The sequence below is a fragment of the Haematobia irritans genome, chromosome 5, assembly GCF_050003625.1.
Source record: "Haematobia irritans isolate KBUSLIRL chromosome 5, ASM5000362v1, whole genome shotgun sequence".
Classification (NCBI taxonomy): Eukaryota; Metazoa; Arthropoda; class Insecta; order Diptera; family Muscidae; genus Haematobia; species Haematobia irritans.
In genome coordinates, this window is record NC_134401.1 from 10,151,783 (window position 1) to 10,177,379 (window position 25,597).

The window sequence follows — 25,597 nt, forward strand, 5'->3', positions numbered from 1 at the left end:
GGAAAATTTCCCGATAGCCTAATTTTATATTTCTAGAATTTTATAGTTCTGCTATTCTATTATTATTATTTTTTTTTTTTAATTTTACTTACAATTCCTGAACCACACACATCATTTTTTGATATTCATAGGCTGCATATAATTGTGTGATTAAATGATGCTGAAGGGAGTTCATAATTTCCACTTCTCTTTCGACATTTCGCTTATCCTCACGTTTGGGTATGGGAACAAATTTGGCAGCCAATTTCAGACCATTTGTTTTATCCTGGCATTTGTAGACAACACCAAATTTGCCTCTAATTAAGGAAAATTTTATTATTTAGAAATATTTGGAATTATGTATATTAAAAAAATAACAAACTACATACCTTCCCACTTCTGATAGTATATCATAGAGTTTATGGGCATCAACATCTCTTTGTATGGTCACATCACGATAGGGAAATGCCGGTTCCAATTCTAAAAAATATAAAACATAAACAAAATTAAAAATAAACATTAAAAAAAAAATATAATAAATAATTTATATAATAATAAATTAATGATAGCGAAATGCCGGTTCCAATTTTATTAAAAGAAAAGAAAACATAAACAAATTTTACAATAATTTGAAAATATAATAAATAATTAATAATCTATACGATTGATGTAATAGATGAATAATTATTGATATTTTGTGGTATTTTTCAATCTAGATGACATAAATATTTAATTTATTGAATATTTTGTCAAGCAAATCCCTGAAAATATCTATTTAAGATAGCCTAATAGTTAGACCAATAACTCATGTGAGATTCAGCATCATCATACGCTTCAACGCCATTAGTAGTCTCCCAATCAAAATCAGAAAACATTGGCACTTAGATTCTCTGTCATCATTAGACCAACTTTTATCTATTATCTTTTTGGCCAATTACAAAGGCAAGAAATGCTTACAAATATTGCCTCTCCTATTTGTTGAATTGAAAAACAAAATGATGAACACGAAATTAATTAAATCAATTACAATTTTGAAGGTTCAATAGAGATTTTTTGATAGTGTCAGCATAGTGGTGTGGTGTGGTATGGCCCACATCCAAGGTTTGTTTGATTTATAAAGGACAGGTGTTGGGGTTAGCCACTTAATGGGATTTTCGCATTGCGATATGTCATTGAGGGTATTGATCACAGGTATGGAAATCCAATTTAAATTATAGCAATTCAGGAAATGATAAATACTCTTCACAAAGTCTATGATTGGCTGAATGTTGCAAAAAAACTGCATTGAAAATCATTTGTAAAGAAAATTTTATATTTTTTATAGAAATTATTTAGGATAACTCGTTGGAGGATATTAGAAAATCGTTAACTTTTGATAAAAGGAAAATATAGGGAGAATAAGTTAAATATAAAAAATTAAATTTAAAAAAAGTTCTTCAGCCATTTCATACATAAATAATATCAATTGAAAAAAATGATGGAAATTATTTAATTATTTACTATAATCCGAAACGTGTTGTTATAAAGAAAACAATGAAAATTATTGCTGCACTCCCATTTGATAGAAAAAAAATGGAGTGAAACCCCTCATTCAGCCAGTTTGCATATTTTAATTGTCAAAAACTAATTTCGAAAATTCCAAATTTTTTCAAGAAAATATTACTGGAAATTTCCTAATGCCACAAAAACCCCTTCAGGACTGAATTAAAATCGTCTATTACCATGGCTGTAATTAAAGCCCTTTCGAAATACCAAAACTATTATGATATAAATTTATGAGAAAAAGGCAATTTTTATCCACAAGTCACGTTTTTTTCCATAGTTTGGAAATTAAGATATACAAAAATTATCCTTTCCACATAGCCAAGTTTGAAACTCACTAAAATTCTCATAATCACAGTAACACTTAAACAATGCCAGACACAAAAAGGTCCAAATGAAAAAAAAAAACTTTTGAGAAAAAAGGCTATGTCGGTAGATAAACGTGAGAAGTTTGTGACAAAGCAAAGGCTACATTTGTTTGCACAACACAAACACCAAGTTTTTGTTGGTTATAGCGAAATAAGTTGTTTATTGCTTTGAGAACAGATATGGGAGAAAAAAAGGACTGAGGGAGTGAAGTTCCAAAATTAAGAGGTGAGCTAAAATTCAAAACGCATTGTTTGAAGAAAATTGTGAAAATCTTTCAAATTGAATTAAAATTTAAAATAGCGAAAATGGAGTGATATACCTTATTTAGGCCGGCTGAATTAAAGTTTTCCTAATGAAAACCATATTCAGCTGGGCTGAACTAAAGTTTTTCTAATGCAACATTCAATGGATTTCATCAGGAAATCCTTATTTAACTAGGCTAAATTAAAATTTTAGGCGTGAAAATCTTTTTCATCCAGGCTGATTTACAGTTTTCCTATTGGAAGCCTTATTCAGCATGGCTGAATTAAAGTTTTCCTAATGAAAACCATATTCAGCTAGGCTGAATTAAAGTTTTTCTAATGCAATATTCAATGGATTTTATCAGTAAATCCTTATTTAACAAGGCTAAATAAAAATTTTAAACAAGGAAACCTAATTCATCCTAATTTCTTTTCGAAAATTTAACTAGGCTAAATTAAAATTTTAAACATGGAAACCTAATTCATCTAGGCTGAGTTAAAGTTTTATTTTCGAAACCCTTATTCAGCTTGGCTGAATTAAAATTTTCTTATAGATAATCTTATGCAGCCAGGCTGAGTTAAAGTTCTCTTCTTGGAAACCTTATTCAGCATGGCTGTATTAAAATCTTCTTATAGAAAATCTTATTCAGCAAGGCGGATTTCAAGTTTTCTTACAGAAAATGTTATTCAGCCACACTGAATTAAAGCTTTCTTATTGAAAGCTAATGAAAATCGTATTCAGCCAGGCTGAATTAAAGTTTCCCTATAAAAATTAAAATTTTCCTATTAAAAACAGTATTCAGCTAAGCTGAATAAAATTTGTTATAAATAAAATTCTATTCAACTTTGATGAATTGAATTTAAGTTTTTCAGAAACCCTTTGCTAATATTTTTCCAATGGTCTTCTGTATTTGCCAAAAACCATTCATTTGTTATTTTCATCAAAGAATTTTTCTTTGCACGTTCTTCCACGCTTTCATGTTTAAGGAAATGAAGTTTTCATTAATTAAATAAACCATTATGTGGCTTGGGTTCACCACCTCCAGAAACCGCATGCTAAGGTTTACGTAGTCATTTATTTGCTTTTTTCATTAGAGTACGACTGTGGCAGGCCTAACCAAAGGTTAAGACAAAATTTGCTTGGGCCAGCAACACTGCAAAAAGGACGACTAGTGATGGTGCAATACTCTTAAGTCTCATTTTTCTGCCAGATATTTTCATGTTGGGATTTCCCCTCTTTGTTTCTTAATTTTCTTTCTTTTGTTTAATTTTTGCATGTCTGCTAAAACATAAATGGAACTTAGTTTCCTTTTGATATTGGGTGCTTAATGGAATATGAAACTTTGGTTTAATGGAGTATACGTAGGGTCTCAGACATGTCATTAGAGTTGGATTAAAAGCTAGGAAGATATGAAACCCTTTGTTCTACGATTAATAAGAACTTATTGTTATTAGTCACATATGGCCATAGTTTTGAAAGGGTGGGTAGTAGTAGAATTTATGAAACTGTTTTCGGAAATGTGGCACATTTACAATTATCTCAAATTCAGCTTAACTTTAGCTATTCAGCCAGGCTGAATTGAAAATTTCCTATTAAAAATCTTATTCAGCCACGTTGAATTGAAGATTTTCTGTAGAAAATCCTATTCAGTCAAGCTGAATTGGGAACCTTCTATAGAAAATCATATTCACCCAGACTGAGTTGAAGATTTTCTGTCGAAAATTGTATTGAGACACGCAGAATTAAATATTTGCTATAGAAAATCCTATTCAACTAAGCTGAATGAAAAGATTATCTATAGAAAATTCTTTTCAGTCTAACTGAATTGAAGATTTTCTGTAGTAAGTCCTATTCAGCAAGTCTGAATTGAAGATTTTCTATAGAAAATCCTATTCAGCCAGGCTGAATTGAAAATTTTCGATAGAAAATTTTCTATAGAAAATCCTATTCAGCCAGACTGAATTGAAGATTTTCTATAGAAAATCCTATTCAGCAAAGCTAAATTGAAAACTTTCTATAGAAAATCCCATGCTGCCAGGCTGAATTGAAGATTTTCGATAGAAAATCCTATTCAGCCAGGCTGAATTGAAGATGTTCTATAGAAAATTTTATTCAGCCAGGCTGAATTGAAGATTTTCTGCAGTAAATCCTATTCAGCAAGGCTGAATTGAAGATTTTCTGTAGAAAATCCTATTCAGCCAGGCTGAATTGAAGATTTTCTATAGAAAATCCCATGCTGCCAGGCAAATTTGAAGATTTTCCATAAAAAATCTTATTCAGCCAGGCTGAATTGAAAACTTTCTATAGAAAATCCTATTCAGCCATGCTGAATTGAAGATTTTCTGCGGTAAATCCTATTCAGCAAGGCTGAATTGAAGATTTTCTGTAGAAAATCCTATTCAGCCAGGCTGAATTGAAGATTTTCTATAGAAAATCCCATGCTGCCAGGCAGAATTGAAGATTTTCGAAAGAAAATCCTATTCAGCCAGGCAAATTTGAAGATTTTCCATAGAAAATCCTATTCAGCCAGGGTGAATTAAAGATATTCTATAGAAAATCCTAATTAGCCACGTTGAATTGAAGATATTGTATAGACAAGTTTATTCAGCCACAGTAAATTTAACATTTTCTGCATTCAGCTTGGCTGAATTGAAGATTTACTATAGAAAATTTTATGCAGCTTAGCTGAATTGAAAATTTCCTATATAAAATACCTGTTGAATCGAAGATTTCCTATAGGAAATCCTATTCAGTCACGTTGAATTGAATACATTGTATAGAAAATCTTATTCAGCTGGGCTGAATTGAAGATTTACTATGGAAAATTTTATACAGCTAGGCAGAATTGAACATTTCCTACATCAAATCCTTTTCAGTCATGCTGAATCGAAGATTTTCTATAGAAAGTCCTATTAAATCACGTTTAGTTGAAGATATTCTATCGAAAAGCCTATTCAGCAAAGTTGAAATGAAGAAATTCTGTAGAAAACTCTATTTAGCTTGGCTGAATTGAAGATTTGCTATGGAAAACCCTTTTTAACTAAACTTAATTGAAGATTTTCTATGGATAATCTTATTCAGCTAGGTCGAATTGAAAATTTTATATGAAAATCTTATTCAGCTATGCCAAAATCAATATTTTCCTTAGAAAATCTTATTCAGTTAAGATGAATTGATAATTTTTCTATAAAACAATACTATTCAGTCACGTTGAATTGAAGGCATTCTATAGAAGATCCTATTCAGCCAGGCTGAATTGAAGATTTTTCATAGAAAATCCTTTTCAATCAGGCTAAATTGAAGATTTTCTAAAAAATCCTATTCAGCCAGGCTGAATTGATGATTTTCTATAAAAAAAATATATAAAATTGAAGACATTCTATAAAAGATCCTATTCAGCCACTTTGAATTGAAGATTTTTCATAGAAAATCGTATTCAGCAACATATATTCAATAAATGCTAAATTGACTTTTTTCCTTGCAAATAATATTCTTCATTCCTTTTTTTCTCATGAATATCATTTCCTTTCCAAAAATTTGCTAAATTAAATATCGTACAAGTTGATTAAGTGGCAGCATTTTTTCTCGACAATTTACTTTTATTACCCCAACACAGAGCATATGCGGGAAATTTTAACTTATTTCGAATTAGTCGCATGAAATGCAAAGGAAAAGAACTCCAAGCACTAAATCCATGAACCCACTCACATATTCAGCTAACATTTCAAGAATTAGAAACATATGCAGTTGCATAAAATGGCAATGGTACAATGGAAAACATTCGCCAAGCCACGTATCGGAGGGAAAAAACTTTTATGAGAATCCCCCTAGAGGAGACGCATGTTCCACCCATTAAACTCCTCCTCCGAAAAAAGTGTCAGCGAAAAACTTATTTCCGAGAAAAAAAAATACTGTTAACGTCAGCATGTGTGGCATGTGGATTGGAGCAAAATAGTTGGGATTTATTTGAAGGTAGGGTAGGTGGAATTGGCTTCCACTGCCATGACAACCAGTAGAGGTGCTAGAGAATCCACGAAGTCATCGACAACACCATCGCTGCCCTAACATTGCGGGGAAATTATGAAATATGCAAACTTTTAACTGCAGCTTAACTCAATTTTCATATTTTGTTGAATGGTTAATAAAAATATGATTTTTCAACATTATTTCGATGCAGTCAAATAGTGAGATCGACAAACACTATACCCCCCAGTCAGTCAGTCGAATGGTATAATTGAAATTTACATATCCATACTCAGGGATATAAAAAGTCCTGTCAGAGAATTTATATGTCAGCAAGGGACACTGCAGTCTGGGGATTATGTTGAAAATCTATTTGAGTTCAAGCATAAAGGAAGGGATTTTTTGTGGATGTTTTTTTTTTATTCACTTTCCCCTTAAATGTGTCGAAATCCCCATTTACGCTAATAAAAAGAAGATATTATATGTGAATACACATCACAGGATAACGGTGTAATTCTGTGAAAATTTAATATCCCTAAAAAAGATGATAAAGTGAGATTAAATTGACATAGCGAATTATAAGAAAATAAAGTAAGAATTTGTAACAGAAAATTGGAGATATTAATACTTAAAAAAGTGAGAAAATACTTAGGGCTCATAAAGAGAGCAGATATTACAGTTCTAGGGTACATATGACTCATACGCAATTTAATTTGCATTCTGCAAACTTAGAGCAGGAAAGGGAAATTGATTTTTTTATAAGTTTTTTCATATAAAAGAAAATTTTTAAATGATTTCATTAAGTTTATGATTCTGATGTGATTTTTCTTCTATGAAGTGTGTTATTCTATTTTTAGCTCTATGAAAATGAAATGTATATTTAATAGAAAATTTTCAAGAATTTTATAGTAGTAACATAAAAGTTATATATGCGTATGATTTATTATAATTAAATGTTAATAATTATACGCTCCGATGGTACATGGTGAGTGTGGTGCGTATACGTAATTTAAATGTAATAAAAAAATAAGAAAACTAAATAAAATAAAAACATTTTAAATGGGTCGAGTATACAAAAAGTTGGTCTATGCATATTAATTTACTCGGCAAATTAGGAGGATAAACTTGTAAAGGGTATGAAAGAAAACATTTATGAACGAAAAATTTTAAACAAAATATAATTTTGTTTAAACAAAATTAAATTTTAAATATTTTTTTTAGTTTTATATCTGCTTACAAAGACTACTAGGCTGCCACAGTTGGTACCATTCTACCAAAAATGGTAGTTTTTTTACAGTTTGGCAGATTGGTGCATTTCATGGTACTTCATAAATTTTCTATAGATAAATAAAAATAAATTTTTGACAAAATTTTCTATAGAAAAAAATTTGACAAAATTTTCTATAGAAATAAAATTTTGATAAAATTTTTTATGAAAATAAAATAGTGACAAAATTTTCTACAGAAATAAAATTTTGACAAAATTTTCTATAGAAATAAAATTTTTGGCAAAATTTTCTATAGAAAAAATTTTGTATAGAAATAAAATTTTGAAAAAATTTTGTATGGAAATAAAATTTTGACAAAATTTGCTATAGAAATAAAATTTTGACAAAATTTTCTATAAAAATAAAATTTTGACAAAATTTTCTATTGAAATAAAATATTGACAAAATTTTCTATTGAAATAAAATTTTGACAAAATTTTTTTTAGACAAAAAATTTTGATAAAATTTTCTATAAAAATAATATTTTGGTAAAATTTTCTATAGAAATAACATTTTGACAAAATTTTCTATAGAAATGCAATTTTGACAAAATTTTCTATAGAAATAAATTTTGTTGTTTTGTTTTTTATTGTTGGTTAGTACTGTAATCATATTTGTTGTTTTAATATCAGCTTGAATGTCTGTCAAATTTAGTTGGGCAAAGCCCTATAGACTGCAGAATGGTTGGATGGACGCACGTTTCGGAATTACCACATTCCTCATCAGCATCCTCTACTTGCTGCAAAACTATCAACCAATTATCAGAATGAATTCAGGCAGATCGCTAAACCCAAAGTGAACCACACTTGAACCTTCCGAAAAAAGGTTTATGATAGCCGGTTTATGCCGAAATAAATTCATACAAACATCTCTATTTTCCTTTGCCACCATCAAATCATCGATTTGAGTGCCGGGTTGGCCGGTTTTTTTTTCTTTTCCCCTGTTGGTTAAGCTACTCTTGTAGTTTAGTCAACACAATGGTTTTAAAGCTGAAATCAAAACAACAAATATGAAATAAAATTTTGACAAAATTTTCTATAGAAATGCAAGTTTGACAAATATTTCTATAGAAATAAAATTTTTGGCAAAATTTTCTATCGAAATAAAATTTTGAACAAATTTTGTATAGAAATAAAGTGTTTACAAAATTTTCTATAGAAATACAATTTTGACAAAATTTGCTATAGAAATAAAATTTTGACAAAATTTGCTATTGAAATAAAATATTAACAAAATTTTCTATGGAAATAAAATGTTGACAACGTTTTCTAGAGAAAAAAAATTTAATAAAATTTTCTATAGAAATAAAATTTTGTATAAAAATAAAATTTTGACAAAATTTCGTATAGAAATAAAATGTTGACAAAATTTTCTATAGAAATATTGACAAAATTTTCTATTGAAATAAAATTTTGACAACATTTGCTATTGAAATAAAATTTTGACCAAATTTTCTATAGACAAAAATTTTTGACAAAATTTTCTATAGACAAAAATTTTTGACAAAATTTTCTATAGACAAAAAATTTTGACAACATTTTCTATTGAAATAAAAATTTTGACAAAGCTTTCTATAGAAATAAAATTTTGGTAGATTATTTTTGGTTCGAGTGGCACCCATGATTATGAACCGATATGGACAAATTTTTGTGTGATTGGTGATCGGCTATATATAACTATAGGCCGATATGGACCAATTTTTGCATGGTTGTTAGTGGCCATATACTAACACCACGTTCCAAATTTCAACCGGATCGGATGAATTTTGCTCCTCCAAGGGGCTCCGGCGGTCAAATCTGGGGAACGGTTTATACGTATGAAGGCTATATATAATTATGGAGCGATATGTACCAATTCCTGCATGGCTGTTAGAAACCATATACTAACACCACGTTCCAAATTTCAACCGGATCGGATGAATTGTGCTCCTCCAAGGGGCTCCGGAGGTCAAATCTGGGGAACGGTTTATATGGTGGCTGTATATAATTATGGACCGATAAGGACCAATTTTAGCATGGTTGTTAGAGACCATGTACTAACACCATGCATCAAATTTGAACCGGAGCGGGTGAATTTTGCTCCTCCAAGAGGCTCCGGAGTTCAAACCTGGGGATCGGTTTATATGGGGGCTATATATAACTATGAACCGATATGGACCAATTCCTGCATGGCTGTTAGCGGCCATATACTACACCACGTTCCAAATTTCAATCGGATCGGATGAATTTTGCTCCTCCAAGGGGCTCCGGAGGTCAAATCTGGGGAACGGTTTATATGGGGGCTATATATAATTATGGAGCAATATGGATCAATTTTTGCATGGTTGTAAGAGACCATATACTAACACTACGTACCAAATTTCAACCGAATCGGATGTATTTTGCTCCTCCAAGAGGCTCTGGAGTTCAAATCTGGGGATCGGTTTATATGGGGGCTATATATAATTATTTACTAATATGGACCAATTTTTGGATGGTTGTTGGAGACCATATACTGACACCACGTACCAAATTTTAACCCGATCGAATGAAATTTGCTTCTGTAAGAGGCTCCGCAAGGCAAATTTGGGGGTTGTTTTATAAGGGGGCTATACGTAAAAGTGGTCCAATATAGCCCATTTGTAATACCAACCGACCTACATTAATAGCAACTACTTATGCCAAGTTTCAAGTCGATAGCATGTTTCGTTCGGAAGTTAGCGTGATTTCAACAAACGGACGGACGGACATGCTTAGATCGACACAGAATGTCACCACGACCCAGAATATATATACTTTATGGGGTCTTAGAGCAATATTTCGATGTGTTACAAACGGAATAATAAAGTTAATATCCGCCCCATACTATGGTGGAGGATATAAAAAATTCATCGAAGTCAATTGTCTTATTTGTTTCCATTAAATTAAACGTTTTCTATTATTTAAATAATTTATACGCACCACTATCCATTTAACAGAACACGTATACGCACTATGTTCTTCTTTATTAAAATAATGTATACGCACTATGTACCAAAATTTTTGTCGTTTTTATCAATAAGAAAAGTAGACGCCCCATGACTTTCTTCCAGAAAATCACATGTATGAACTATGTGCTCAAATTATTTCTCATTATTATTCGCATATTTTTTTACTGTTCCATTGATATCGCTATTAATTCCATGATCTTGATACATTTATAAAAACTAAGTTCATTAGCCTCTTTTAGGTAAAATCTTAATTCTTAATGCTAATGCTGTTAGTGCTAAATGTATTTAAGTCATTTATAAGAATGACCAAAAATATTGTGGAGATTAAATATATCTTGAACTTTATCTAGCTATGGTTGGAAATTTATTTTCTTTAGTAGCCATTTGATTTTTGTTTTAGAATATTAATGGTCTGATTGATTGATACAAGTATCTCGATAAAAAGTACTTTAGCTAAGTCATATCTGTTTGTCAAATACAAAACGTAATGTTTTATAATGAAACCATTAGAATGTCATATAGGACAAAGCCTATAGTCAATAGCTTTCAATATCGTTTCCTTATAAAATTCCTCTTACTTTTCCTTGTATCACTTAGTGCCTTATCTCTGTCAATATTTATTATCACATCCTCATTGTGTTTTTTTTGTGTCATGTCTTCCCAGCTATTTTGTCTAGTAGCTATTTGTTATGTGGCATTATGCTTGCTTTGTTCTAGACTTTCATTCGATTTCCTCAGTTGGCCACATTGAATTTGCGTGTCTAATAAGATGCGAACAATGCGGGCTATTTTTGTCATCATTATTTGGGCTCTTATCCAAATGTTATCGATGCTATGCCAACATTTGTCACAACCACATAGCCATTGATGCTGGTGGTTGTTTCTTCGTTTATGTTTTTGTTTATTGTTGCCATTGATATTGACCGAAGTATTTTAGCTTTGGCAAAGGGAATAAAGAGAAGTGCAAAAATCTTGGTATACGACATAAAGAAAAGTAAATAACAATATGGCCAAGGCAAAAAACAAAGTATATGGTAGAAGACACAATAACCTAACGAAAGCAAATAACAATAACAACAAGAAAATATGGTGATATACAAACATTTAAATACTTTTATGTATTTTGTGAGTACATGCTACCAAGTACAATGATGGGCTACATTTTTGCCACTTAGTAAATACGGAACCTAACCTAACCTAAATACGAATATAGAAATTTAAATATTATCTTATATTGAGAGGGTTCTTAGCAGAGATACTGTATAGGAAGAAAATTGATTTTAAAATGCTAAACGAAATTATACACAATTTTTTCCGTGGCGAAAACGAATTCCCGATATAAAAGTAAATTTTTGCCACATAATAAATACGAATATACAAATTTATTAGGGTTCTTAGGAGAGATAATTCACAGAATGAAAATTGGTTTAAAAATGCTGAACCCTTTAGACATATGTGCGTATGATTATTACGCACAATGTGCGTATGAGTATTATAAATTAATGTTACTCATACGCATATATGGCTAAAGGGTTTAGTATTTTAAATCAATTTTCTTCCCGTAAATTATCTCAACTATGAACCCACCTTCAGAATATCCTTTTTAACCGAAAACAAGTATATACGGCCGTAAGTTCGGCCAGGCCGAATATTATGTACCCTCCACCATGGATTGCGTAGAAACTTCTACGAAAGACTGTCATCCACAATCGAATTACTTGGGTTGTGGTATTTTAAAACTTCTTAACATCGTTTTCTAAATTGTGAGTTAGTCCATACGTGGTATATATTAGACAAAAAAGTTATGTATAGTTAAGTCTACAAATAATTACGAATCGATATGGACTTTTTGCACGGCACGTAGAGAGCCAGAATTGAAATATGGGGGTCGCTTATATGGGGGCTATATACAATTATGAACTTGATATGGACCAATTTTTGTGTGATTGGAAATCGATTTATCTGAGGGATATATATAACTATAGACCGATATGGACCTAGTTAGGCATGGTTGTTAACGACCATATACTAGCACAATGTACCAAATTTCAACTCACTCAGATGAAATTTGCTCCTCCAAGAGGCTCCAAAACTAAATCTCGGGATCGGTTTATATGGGGCTATATATGATTATGGACTGATATGGACCACTTTTGGCATGGTTGTTAAATATCATATACGATCACCACGTACCAAATTTCAAGCAGATCGGATGAATTTTGCTTCTCCAAAAGGCACCGGAGGTCAAATCTGGGGATCGGTTTATATGGGAGCTATATATAATTATGGGCTGATAGGAACCAATTCCTGCATGGTTGTTGGATAACATATACTAACATCACGTACCAAATTTCAACCGAATGGAAAGAATTTTGCTCTTCCAAAGGGCTCTGGAGGTCAAATCTGGTGATCGGTTTATATGGGGCTGTATATAATTATGGACCGATGTGGACCAATTTTTGCATGGTTGTTAGAGACCATAAACTAACACCATGTACCAAATTTCAGCCGGATCGGATGAAATTTGCTTTTCTTAGAGGCCTCGCAAGCCAAATCGGGGGATCGGTTTATATGGGGGCTATATATAATTATGGACTGATGTGAACCAATTTTTGCATGGTTGTTAGAGACCATAAACTAACACCATGTACCACATTTCAGCCGGATCGGATAAAATTTGATTTTCTTAGAGGCCTCGCAAGCCAAATCGGGGGATCGGTTTATATGGGGGCTATATATAATTATGGACCGATATGGACCAATTTTTGCATGGTTATTAGAGACCATAAACTAACACCATGTACCAAATTTCAGCCGGATCGGATGAAATTTGCTTCTCTTAGAGGGCTCGCAAGCCAAATTTGGGGGTCCGTTTATATGGGGGCTATACGTAAAAGTGGGCCGATATGGCCCATTTGCAATACCATCCTACCTACATCAATATCAACTACTTGTGCCAAGTTTCAAGTCGATAGCTTGTTTCGTTCGGAAGTTAGCGTGAATTCAACAGACGGACGGACGGACGGACGGACGGACATGCTCAGATCGACTCAGAATATCACCACGACCAAGAATATATATACTTTATGTGGTCCTAGAGCAATATTTCGATGTGTTACAAACGGAATGACAAAGTTAATATACCCCCCATCCTATGGTGGAGGGTATAAAAATATACCATTTGTCCATATGTGCGTATACGTATTATTAAGTAGATATTATTGATTATACGCATTAGAGATCTCTAATAATAGTGGAGCCTTAATTCAAAATAATCTTTCTTCATAATATCTTTTTCAACCAGCACAAAAAAACATGATTTAGCCGTATTTGATTGAAACTTTCTAAGTATTTTGAGGCATATAATTAATAAAAAAAAAGAACCCAAATTTTTTTTAGTTATACTCCGAATTGGATCCACCCTAATAAATGTAACTATTTGTATTCAACCACATAATCTTGACATTGACACTTAGCTTAAAAACACACGCACATACACACACATACTAATAAAATATATAGCAAACGCAATAAAAATCGAAGTAAAACAAAATAAAATATCCTACAAAATAAATGAAATTGTTGCCTAGTTATTTGCACATTTGTTTTTTGCTGATTCTGTTTCCCCATTTGCCGGCTAAGTAAATATAATTTGACAATTCAATGACGAATTTAGATGGGGGATTTTGTTGTGTTTGGTTTTCGGGTTGCGGGTTTTTTTAATTGTTGCTGTCATAGATTATTAGCTATAGAATTAAAGATTTGGGTTTTATAGGAGTAAACAGAAATTCAAATCTATATATAAAATTTTTGAAATGAATATACATATGCAAGATTTTTTTTTTAATTTTTTGTAAATACATTCTGGGACAATTTATGAGATCATGAATGATATATTTAATATTAAGAAAAATAATAATAATTATTATTAACCCTCTAATGCCCAATCCCGCCTTTAGGCGGCCTTCATTTTATAAGGAAGCTTTTAGTAAAACACACCTTAAGACAACAAAAATGGGTAAAATAAAAAAACTTCGTTTAAACTGGCTTTGCAGCATATACTGAATTTTACCTATAATTTTTTCTAGCTTTTGTGTCGTTAACATTAAAAATGTAATCAGCTGGCAAGAAAATTGGGGCTTTTGGGGGTTAAAAAAGTATTAATCATACACTCCATAGTTTCCTACAGATATCCATCATACGCTTAAAACCAATACCCATATGTCACAAATACCTTTAACTTTTATTATGATAATTAATATTAATCATACCCTCCATAAACATTTGCTAATTTAAACCATATTTATTACATATTGACCTTATTTTGTGAAACCACACTAGGTAGGTATGTTAGGCTTAAAAAATCATGTTTCATAGTCCCATGTGGTCTGACAAATCGACCAAATTACAATTATCCCGAAAACATAATTTTATTGTTGATCATACGCCCCCCAAGCCATGAAATATAATTCAAAATAATCATACGTTTAGTGGTTTACGTTTGTGAGACCTTATTTTTGAAATACCTAGGAAATACAGGTCCCTTGGCGTCTGACATACAGATGAAATCAAAAGTATGGCGAAAACTTAATTTTTTTGTTGATCAGATGCTCTCTGTACTAAAAATTAAATAATAAATATTAATCATATGTTTACTGTTTTTCTTTTTTGTGACCCTATTTTTGAAACTTTGCGATATATTTAGGTTGAGTTTAAAAATAAATTCAGCTTTCATTGTCCCCTGTCGCCTGACGCACCGCTGAAGACACAATTATAGCGTAATCCTAATTTTTGTTGATCATACGCTCCCTATTGCAAGAAATATAATTCATATTAATCATACGTTTAGTGTTTTACTTTTGTGCGACCATATTTTTGAAACACCTAGGTAGGAATGTTGGTATTAAAAACGAATTCAAGTCCCTTATAGCCTGACATAGCGATGAAATCACAATTATGGCGAAAGCATAATTTTAATGTTGATTATACGCTCCCTATATAAAAATAATTAAGGTTCCTTGTTGATCATGTCCCCCATGCCAAGAAAACTTTTTTCATATTAATCACACGCCCTTTATCCCAAGAATTAAAAGAATTAGGAGGTTAAAAATTCAAATTCAGGTATCTTTCTCCCGTATCGCCTGACATACCGCTGAAACCACAATTATGGCGTAAACCTAATTTTACCACTGGACACTTAATTGTTTGTTGATTATATGCTCCCTATTCCAAGAAAAATAATTCATATTAATCACACGCTTTCTATCCCAACAATTAAAAGAATTAGGAGCTTAAAAACAAATTCAGGCTTCTTTGTCCCGTGTCTCCTTGATCATCGCTCCCTATTCCAAGAAATAGAATTCATATTAATCATACGTTTAATGGTTTAGGTTTTTAAGACCTTCTGTTTGAAACCACCTAGGTAGGAGTCAAAGGCTTAAAAAAGAATTCAGGTCCCTTGTCACCTAATATACCGCAATTATGGCGAGCACTTAATTTTTTATGATTATACGCTCCCTATTCCAAGAAATATAAATCTTATAATACGCCCCATATCCCAAAAATATTAGGTATACGCTTCCTATACAAAAAAAAAACGTATTAATCATACGTTTAATGTTTTACTTTTATATGCTATTATATAATCCAAGAACTTCGATGTAACAAACTTTTACCTTTAGTCCCTATTATGAAAATATCCAATTCATTTTACTTTGCCAAGATAAATATTTCAAATAATTCATACGCTCCCTATCCCAAGAATTAATATTAAGCATACGCCTCCTATACAAAAAAATCATATGAAACATACGCTTAATGTTTCACTTTCATACTTAGTTTTTTTGGGGAATTATTATACTTAAAATTTTTCATACACAAATACATAGGTTTTTATATAATCCAAGAACTTCGATGTAACAACACCGGCTTTAACTTGAGATTTGTAATTTCTTATCTAAAAGATTTCCTAGTTTCTTCTAAACACCTAAAAATGTGAAAATATCCAATTCATTTTACTCATCAGTCTAAACCACGCTAGGTCGGTAAATGACGCTTAACTAAGAATTCAAGTTTAATTATCCAATGTCGCCTGACGTACCGTTAAAATCGCAATTATGGCGAAAACTTATTTTATTATTGATTATACGCTCCCGATGTCCAGAAAAATAATTCATGTAAATCATACGCTCCCCACATCAAGAATATTAATATTAAGCATACGCTTCCTATACCAAAAATATCATATTAATCATACATTCAATGTTTTTGTTTTATGTGTAAGCCAAGTTAGTACTCAGTTTTTATAGAGAATTCTTATACTTAAAATGTTTCATAAATAAATGCCTACATTTTATATAATCCAAGAAATTCAATGTAACAAACCCTTTGCGACTTCAACTTGAGATTAATAATTTCTTATCTAAAAGATTTCCTATTCACTTCTAAGCACCTAAAAATTTGGTCCCTATTATGAAAATATCTTTTATTATTATTGATTATACGCTCCCTAGGCCCAGAAAAATAATTCATGCAAATCATACGCTCCCCATATCAACAATATTAATATTAAGCATACGCTTCCTATACCAAAAAAATCATACTAATGATACTTTCAATGCTTGTGTTTTAGGTGTAAGCCAAGGTAGAATTCAGTTTTTTTTAGAGAATTCTTATACTTAAAATGTTTCATAAATAAATGCATGCGTTTTATATAATCCAAGAAATTCGATGTAACAAAATCTTACTGACTTCAACTTGAGATCTAAAATACTTCTCAAAAAGATTTTCTAGTCTCTTCTAATACATCTAAAAATGTAGTCCCTATTATGGAAATATCCATTAATTCATACACGAAATGCGTCCTGTTGTAGGCATTACACTCACTTAAAAAAATACCATATATTTGTAATCAGTATAAGTGCAATCACATCAAAAATCATATCATATAGTTTTTTTTTGGGGATGTTGATGATGATAAGCCAAACAAGTAGAAAATTTTTCAAAAAAATATCATTCTACCCTCCACTACACCACATCATATAAGAGGAAACTGCGAAAGGGGTTTAAAAAAACCAACCTAGCACATATCTACCATATAAATTGCAGGGTAGTGATTGAATGAATGAATGGTTCCCTCAAAAAATGTCTATGAGAGATAGTCCAAACAGATTTTTTTCTATGTCAAAAGAGGAAAACCATTCACCTTCTAAACCAAAAAAAAAGGAAACAATATGAAAGGATAGTTTTAGTAGAAAATCTATGGGTGGGTGAAAAATGAGAACAAGTTCCCTAATGGAAATATGCGAATCATAGAGAAAATTGTTAGGGAAAAAAACTGGCTAAGAGGATTGTTTAACTAGAATGCTTGAAGAGGGTGGGCATAGTGAGAGTGACTTGAAAAGCAAAAGGCTCTGGTGATGGATGATAAATGTGGAAAAGTGCCAGTATGAACCGGAAACTCTTTCAAACGGCCATGAAAAAAAAGAAACCAACGAGAGGAAGCATTTTGAAAATATTAGAAAAAACGAAATGAAAACATTTAGGTTATCCATTCAAAATATCAACATGACCATGTTAAACATTCCGCTATGTGACATTAGAGTGGGTGTTGTTAGAAATACATAATTGTAGAAAATTTTCAATTTTAATATTACGATTTAATTAAAATTTGTTACACTTTGAAATATATATTTATATAGACAATTTTGACAAAATTTTATTTATATAGAAAATTTTGTCAAAATTTTATTTCTATAGAAAATTTTGTCAAAATTTTATTTTTATAGAAAATTTTGTCAAAATTTTATTTTTATAGAAAATTTTTTCAAAATTTTATTTCTATAGAAAATTTTGCCAAAATGTTATGTCTTCAAAATTTGATTGCTATAGGAAACTGTGTCAAAATTTTATTTCTGTTGAACATTTTGTCAAAATTTTATTTCTGTGGAAAATTTTGTCAATATTTAATTTCTATAGAAAATTTTGTCAAAATTTTATTTCTGTAGAAAAATTTGTCAAAATTTTCTATAGAAATAAAATTTTGATGCAATTTTCTGTAGAACTAAATTTTGACAACATTTTCTACGGAAACAAAATTTTGACAAAATTTTCTACAGCGATAAAAATTCTTACAGAAATAAATTTTCCATAGAAATAAAATTTTGACAAAAATATCTATAAAAATAAAGTTTTGATAAAATTTTCTATAGAAATAAAATTTTGAATTTTTATTTCTATAAAAAATTTTGTCGAAATTTTATTTCTTTGGAAAATTTTGTCAAAATTTTATTTCTATAGAAAATTTTGTCAAAATTTTATTTCTATAGAAAATTTTGTTAAAATTTTATTTCTAAAGAAAAATTTGTCAAAATTTTATTTCTATAGAAAATGTTGTTTTTCTATCGAAAATTTTGTCTAAATTTTGTTCCTACTGAAAATTTTCTCAAAATTTAATTAGTATAGAAAATTTTCTCAAACTAGTATGTCTATAGAAAATTTTTGTCAAAAGTTTATTTCTATATAAAATTTCTGTAGAACATTTTTTCAAAATTTTATTTCTATAGAAAATTTAGTCAAAAACAAGTAAGGAAAGTCTAAAGTCGGGCGGGGCCGACTATATTATACCCTGCACCACTTTGTAGATCTAAATTTTCGATACCATATCACATCCGTCAAATGTGTTGGGAGCTATATGTAAAGGTTTGTCCCAAATACATATGTTTAAAGATCACTCGATCTGGACAGAATTTGATAGACTTCTACAAAATCTATAGACTCAAAATGTAAGTCGGCTATTGCACTAGTGTGGAACACAATGTTAGTAAAAAATATGGGAAACATTTAAATCTGAAGCAATTTTAAGGAAACTTCGCAAAAGTTTATTTATGATTTATCGCTCGATATATATGTATTTATGTATTTAGGAAAATTAGAGTCATTTTTACAACTTTTCGACTAAGCAGTGGGATTTTACAAGGAAAATGTTGGTATTTTGACAATTTTTGTCGAAATCAGAAAACATATATATGGGAGCTATATCTAAATCTGAACCGATTTCAATCAAATTTGGCACACATGACTACATTACTAATTGTACTCCTAGTGCAAAATTTCAACCAAATTGGGCCAAAACTCTGGCTTTTAGGACCATATTAGTCCATATCTGGCAAAAGATATATATGGGAGCTATATCTAAATCTGAACCGATTTCAATCAAATTGTGCACACTTGACTATACTACTAATTGTACTCCTAGTGCAAAATTTCAACCAAATTCGGCCAAAAATCTGGCTTGTGGGGCCATATAAGTCCATATCGGGCGAAAGATATATATGGGAGCTATATCTAAATCTGAACCGATTTCAACCAAATTTGGCACACATAGCTACAATGCTAATTCTACTCCCTGTGCAAAATTTCAACAAAATCGGAGTTAAAAATTGGCCTCTGTGGTCATATGAGTGTAAATCGGGCGATAGCTATATATCGGATATATATCCAAATCTGAACCGATTTCAAACAAATTTGGCACGCATAGTTACAATGCTAATTCTACTCCCTATACAAAATTTCAACTAAATCGGAGCAAAAAATTGGCCTCTGCGGGCAAATGGGTGTAAATCGGGCGAAAGCTATATATGGGAGCTATATCTAAATCTGAACCGATTTGGCTGATATTTTTCCAGTTTTTCGAGACTCATAAAATATTCGGATGTACGGAATTTGAGGAAGATCGGTTGATATACACGCCAATTATGACCAGATCGGTGAAAAATATATATGGCCAAAATCAATAGGGATCGTCTTTGAGCCGAAACAGGACCCTGTACCAAATTTTAGGAGAATCGGTCTAAAACTGCGAGCTGTACTTTGCACACAAAAATACATCAACAGACAGACGGACAGACAGACAGACAGACAGACGGACATCGCTAAATCGACTCAGAATTTAATTCTAAGCCGATCCGTATACTAAAAGGTCTATGATTACTCCTCCTTGGCGTTACATACAAATGCACAAACTTATTATACCCTGTACCACAGTAGCGGTGAAGGGTATAATCAATTGTGGCGACAGTGTACGTGGACCACACAAAACTTTTTTTTCCATTTCAGTGCTCAAAAACCAAGAAAATTATTTTTTTGTAAAATTTCGAGCACTCGAGCGTATGATTAATATTAATCTATGATTTGTATTTAAAATAAGTTTACGCCCACTGGGAAATACATAGCTTTTTATGAATTGTGCATAACTTGTATCCTCAAATTTTTTTAGAAAAAGATTTCCATAGAAAACATGGTTGAAATATCTTCGTAATACATTAAACAGAAGAAAACTTATTTTGTTGTATTTTTTGTACACACGTGCGTATGATTATTATTAATGAAATACTGTCTATTTCAAAGAAGCATACGCTCACTGGAGCAATTGTTAGTTTTTGGTAAACCAATATAATATGTCTATTTTGATCATAGAGACACAAGTAATTCTTCACAAATAAAAATTCTGAAAGAAAGATTTAAACGTGTTCCGACAGTTTTCTAAGGAAATTATATAGAGGCTTCTCCTTGACAATATTATAAACATTTTTGGATAAAAATTCGATTAGATTTAGAATTGTTAGTTTCAAGCTTTTCCCTTGAGGTGGCTAAAAATAATTATTTTAGATATTACTAATATTATATCCATTTAAGTATTAAAAAGTAAATATTATCTAAAGGAATTTAATATTTTTATTATATTAGACATTTCAAATTTACTCTCCCCATCTATTAAACTCCATATCATAGTTGGTCATAGAAAGGATTATGCCATATAACATTGTGCAAAGACTTTTGAATTGATAACCATGCTTGTCTGTGTGGCATCCATATTCGACGGATTATGTCTGTGATGTTAGTCATACGTAAAATGTGATTACAAATAGGTTAAACACTGACTTCCATTTATGCAATTTTTGTTTTATTTAAATATCAAATTTTTTACAGCTTTTATATGGGATTCAAAATATAACCAAAGTAGCAAATAATGTATGAAAAACTATTTGAATTATTAATATAAAATATTTAACAAAAGTAGCTATGGATATTACTAGGGCGTTGGTAGAGTAAGTGAAATTTATGAAATTTTCATTTAAAATAAAAGTAAATATGACATAAGAGAGCGTATGAGTAATAGAGATTTGAAATGTAGTTTTAAATTTTTATTGATCATACGCTAAGGAGAACAGACTATGGAATTTAATTGGAGTAATAAAATTTTGACTAAATTTTCTATAGAAATAAAATTTGAACAAAATTTTCTATAGGAATAAAATTTTGACAACATTTTCTATAGAAAAAAAAAATGTTGACAAAATTTTCTATAGAAATAACATTTTGACAAAATTTTCTATAGAATTGAAATTTTGCCAAAATTTTTATAGAAATAATATTTTTTTATAGAAGTAAAAAAAAATTCTAAGAAATAAAATTTTCTATAGAAATAAAATTTTGAAAAAATTTTCTGTAGAAATAAAATTTTGGCAAAATTTTCTATGGAAATAAAATTCTATAGAAATAAAATTTTGACAAAATTTTCTATAGAAATAAAATTTTGACAAAATTTTCTATAGAAATAACATTTTGACAAAATTTTCTATAGAATTGAAATTTTGCCAAAATTTTTTTAGAAATAAAAATTTTTTATAGAAGTAAAAAAAAAAATTCTAAGAAATAAAATTTTCTATAGAAATACAATTTTGACAAAATTTTCTATAGAATTGAAATTTTGCCAAAATTTTTATAGAAATAATATTTTTTTATAGAAGTAAAAAAAAAATTCTAAGAAATAAAATTTTCTATAGAAATAAAATTTTGAAAAAATTTTCTGTAGAAATAAAATTTTGGCAAAATTTTCTATGGAAATAAAATTCTATAGAAATAAAATTTTGACAAAATTTTCTATAGAAATAAAATTTTGACAAAATTTTCTATAGAAATAACATTTTGACAAAATTTTCTATAGAATTGAAATTTTGCCAAAATTTTTTTAGAAATAAAAATTTTTTATAGAAGTAAAAAAAAAAATTCTAAGAAATAAAATTTTCTATAGAAATAAAATTTTGACAAAATTTTCTATAGCAATTAAATTTTGACAAAGTTTTCTGTAGAAATAAAATGTTGACAAAATTTTCTATAGAAATAAAATTTTGAAAAAATCTGCTGTAGAAATAAAATTTTGACAAAATTTTATATGGAAATAAAATTTTGACAAAATTTTCTATGGAAATACAATTTTGATTAAATTTTCTATGGAAATAAAATTTTGACAAAATTTTCGATAGCAATAGCATTTTGAGAAAATTTTCTATAGCAACAAAATTTTGACAAAATTTTCTGTTGAACTAAAATTTTGACAACATTTTCTATAGAAGTAAAATTTTGACAAAATTTTCTATAGAAGTGAAATTTTTACAAAATTTTCTATGGAAGTAAAATTTTGATAAAAGTTTCTGTAGAAAGAAAGTTTTGACAAAATTAATCTATTGAAATAAAATTTGCACAAAATTTTCTATAGAAATAAAATGGGGACAAAATTTTCTATAGAAATAAAATGTTGACAAAATTTTCTATAGAAATAAAGTTTGACAAAATTGTTCATAGAAATTAAATTTGACAACTTTAAAATAAGATTTTTTAAATTTGGTAAATTTTTGATATAATTTTCTTGATATTTTTGTAGATGACTTTTGGCACGATTGGCGAGTAATTAAGATTTAAAATATAGTGTTTGAAATTAAGAATTACAATTATGATATTAAATTAGGAATTTTTGATTTACTATACGCTAAAGAGCACATAATATATAATCATAATTGGGCTAAGGCTAAATATTAATTAAATATATTTTCAACATTCATACGCTACGTTGGGCGATATATATATATAACATATTTGGCTTGGGGTTGCGTATGAGTAATATTAATAGGTATTTCCTTTTTTTCTCAATTAAATATCTATAGAAAATTGAATAAAACTACATCAATAATTTCATTAAAAACTATTGAGACCAATTAATTCTCTTCACACACATTTAAAATGGACACATTCCATGACAACGCTTAAATGTCATTTAGATTTCAACACTTTTCCTCACACTTCCTCGGTCAAACACTTAACCAGGCATCCAATTAGACAATCATTGATAAATATCCGATAAAATCACAAAATTTTCGTCCTACAACATATGCATGCACATGCATAAAATATCAATGCAACGTGCATAAGTTTAGCTCATTAACTGGAGTAATTTCACAACTGAATTATATAGGAAAACCACAGTTACGCCTTCGACGCCTTCAACATCTATGGACATGACACCATGGACACCATAAAGTAGAGGACATAATGACAATAGTTTGTGACAGCATATCAGGACATGAAACGACAAAGTTTAAAATCACGTTTCTGGTGGTTGGGTTGGTGGTGAAGGTGATAGGAGTTTAAACCTATACGCACACAAATTGGTGGTGAAGGCTTGTGATGAGGTCGAAGTGTGTGTTCGTGGGCATAAGATGTGGAGGAAGCTAAAATGCAAATAGGTCTTACAAACAAAATTATTATTAAGGGGAAGAAGAGATCCGAAACATTATATTCGTAATACTTATACGTCACAATGTACATAGAATTAATAATAGTCATACGCTGTATGGTTTTATGGTTAAAAAATTGGTAGAAACTGGTGAGGTTATAGTGCCATCTAAAAAAAGTTTCAAGAACAAAAAAATTAAAATGCATACATGAATTATGTTAATTAGAAGAGGGAGAGAAAATTGAAATAAAATTAATATTATGTATACGTCTTATAGAGACTCGCATTAATAACATTCATACGCAATGTAATACCAAAAACTGTCAAACAAAAAAATTTTGTCAAAATATTTTTTCTATACAAAAATTTTGTCAAAATTTTATTTCTATAGAAAATTTTGTCAAAATTTTATTTCTATAAAAGAATTTTTCAATATTTTATTTCTATAGAAAATTTTGTCAACATTTTATTTCTATAGAAAATTTTATTCTTATAGAATTTTGTTTAAATCTTATTTTTATAGAAAAGTTTCTAGAAAATTTTACCAAAAACTGCTAAACAAAAAAAATTTGTCAAAATATTTTTTCTATAGAAAATTTGGTCAAAATTTTATTTCTATAAAAATTTTTTTCAATATTTTATTTCTATAGGAAATTTTGTCAAAATTTTATTTCTATAGAAAATTTTGACAACATTTTATTTCTATATAAAATTTTATTCTTATAGAATTTTTTTAAATCTTATTTTTTTTAGAAAAATTTTAAAAAATTTTATTTCAACAGGAAATTTTGTTAAAATTACATTTCTAAAGAAAATTTTGTCAAAATTTTACTTCTATTGAAAATTTTATTTCTATAGATTTTTTAAATCTTATTTCTATAGAAGTTTTTTAACATAATATTTCAATAGAAAAAATTTTATTTCTAAAGAAACTTTTGTCAAAATGTTATTTCTAAAGAAAATTTTGTCAAAATGTCATTTCTATGGACAAATTTGTCAAAATTTTTTTTGGAAAAAAAAAATTTGTCAAATTTTTTTGGAAAAAAAAAAATTGTCAAATTTTTATTTCGGTAGAAAATTTTGTAAAAATTTTATTTCTGTAGAAAATTTTGGCAAAATTTTTTTCTATATATTTTTTAACCTTTATTTCTATAGATTTCTTTTTTAATTTTATTTCAATAGAAATTTTTGTTTAAATTTAATTTCTATAGAAAATTTTGTCAAATTTTATTTTTAAAGGATATTTTGTTAAAATATTATTTCTATAGAAAATTTTGTCAAAATGTTATTTCTATGGAAAATTTTGTCAGAATTTTTTTTCTATAGAAAGTTTTGTCAAAATTTTGTGTAAAAAAATTTTTGTCCAATCTTTATTTCGATAGAAAATTTTGTCAAAATTTTATTTCTGTAGGAAATTTTTGATGTCATACGAAATTTTGTCAAAATTTTATTTCTGTAGAAAATTTTGTTAAAATTTTATTTCTATAGAACATTTTTTTAAATTTTTATTCCTAAAGATAATTTTGTCAAAATGTTATTTTTAAAATTTTATCATAATTTAATTTCTATAGAAATTTTGGTAAACATTTTAGTTTTATGGAAAATTTGTGAAGTACCTCTTAATTGCAGAAAAATATTCTGCAAAATCTACCAAAACATCAAGAATCCAACAATCTACCAAACAGTAAAAAA

At 29.3% G+C, this 25,597-nt stretch overlaps 1 protein-coding gene across 4 annotated transcripts in view; it reads right to left on the reverse strand.

Moving 5' to 3' along the window:
* sqa (spaghetti-squash activator) overlaps window positions 1–25,597 on the reverse strand; it is a 153,086-nt gene that overhangs the window by 41,215 nt on the left and 86,274 nt on the right. For all 4 annotated transcript variants that reach the window (XM_075309590.1, XM_075309592.1, XM_075309591.1 and 1 more), the window contains exons 3-4: window positions 369–459; window positions 93–296 (exon numbers count right to left, since the gene is read on the reverse strand). In XM_075309590.1, coding sequence (XP_075165705.1) covers window positions 93–296; window positions 369–459 — 295 coding nt within the window. The remainder of the gene's footprint in view (window positions 1–92; window positions 297–368; window positions 460–25,597) is intronic.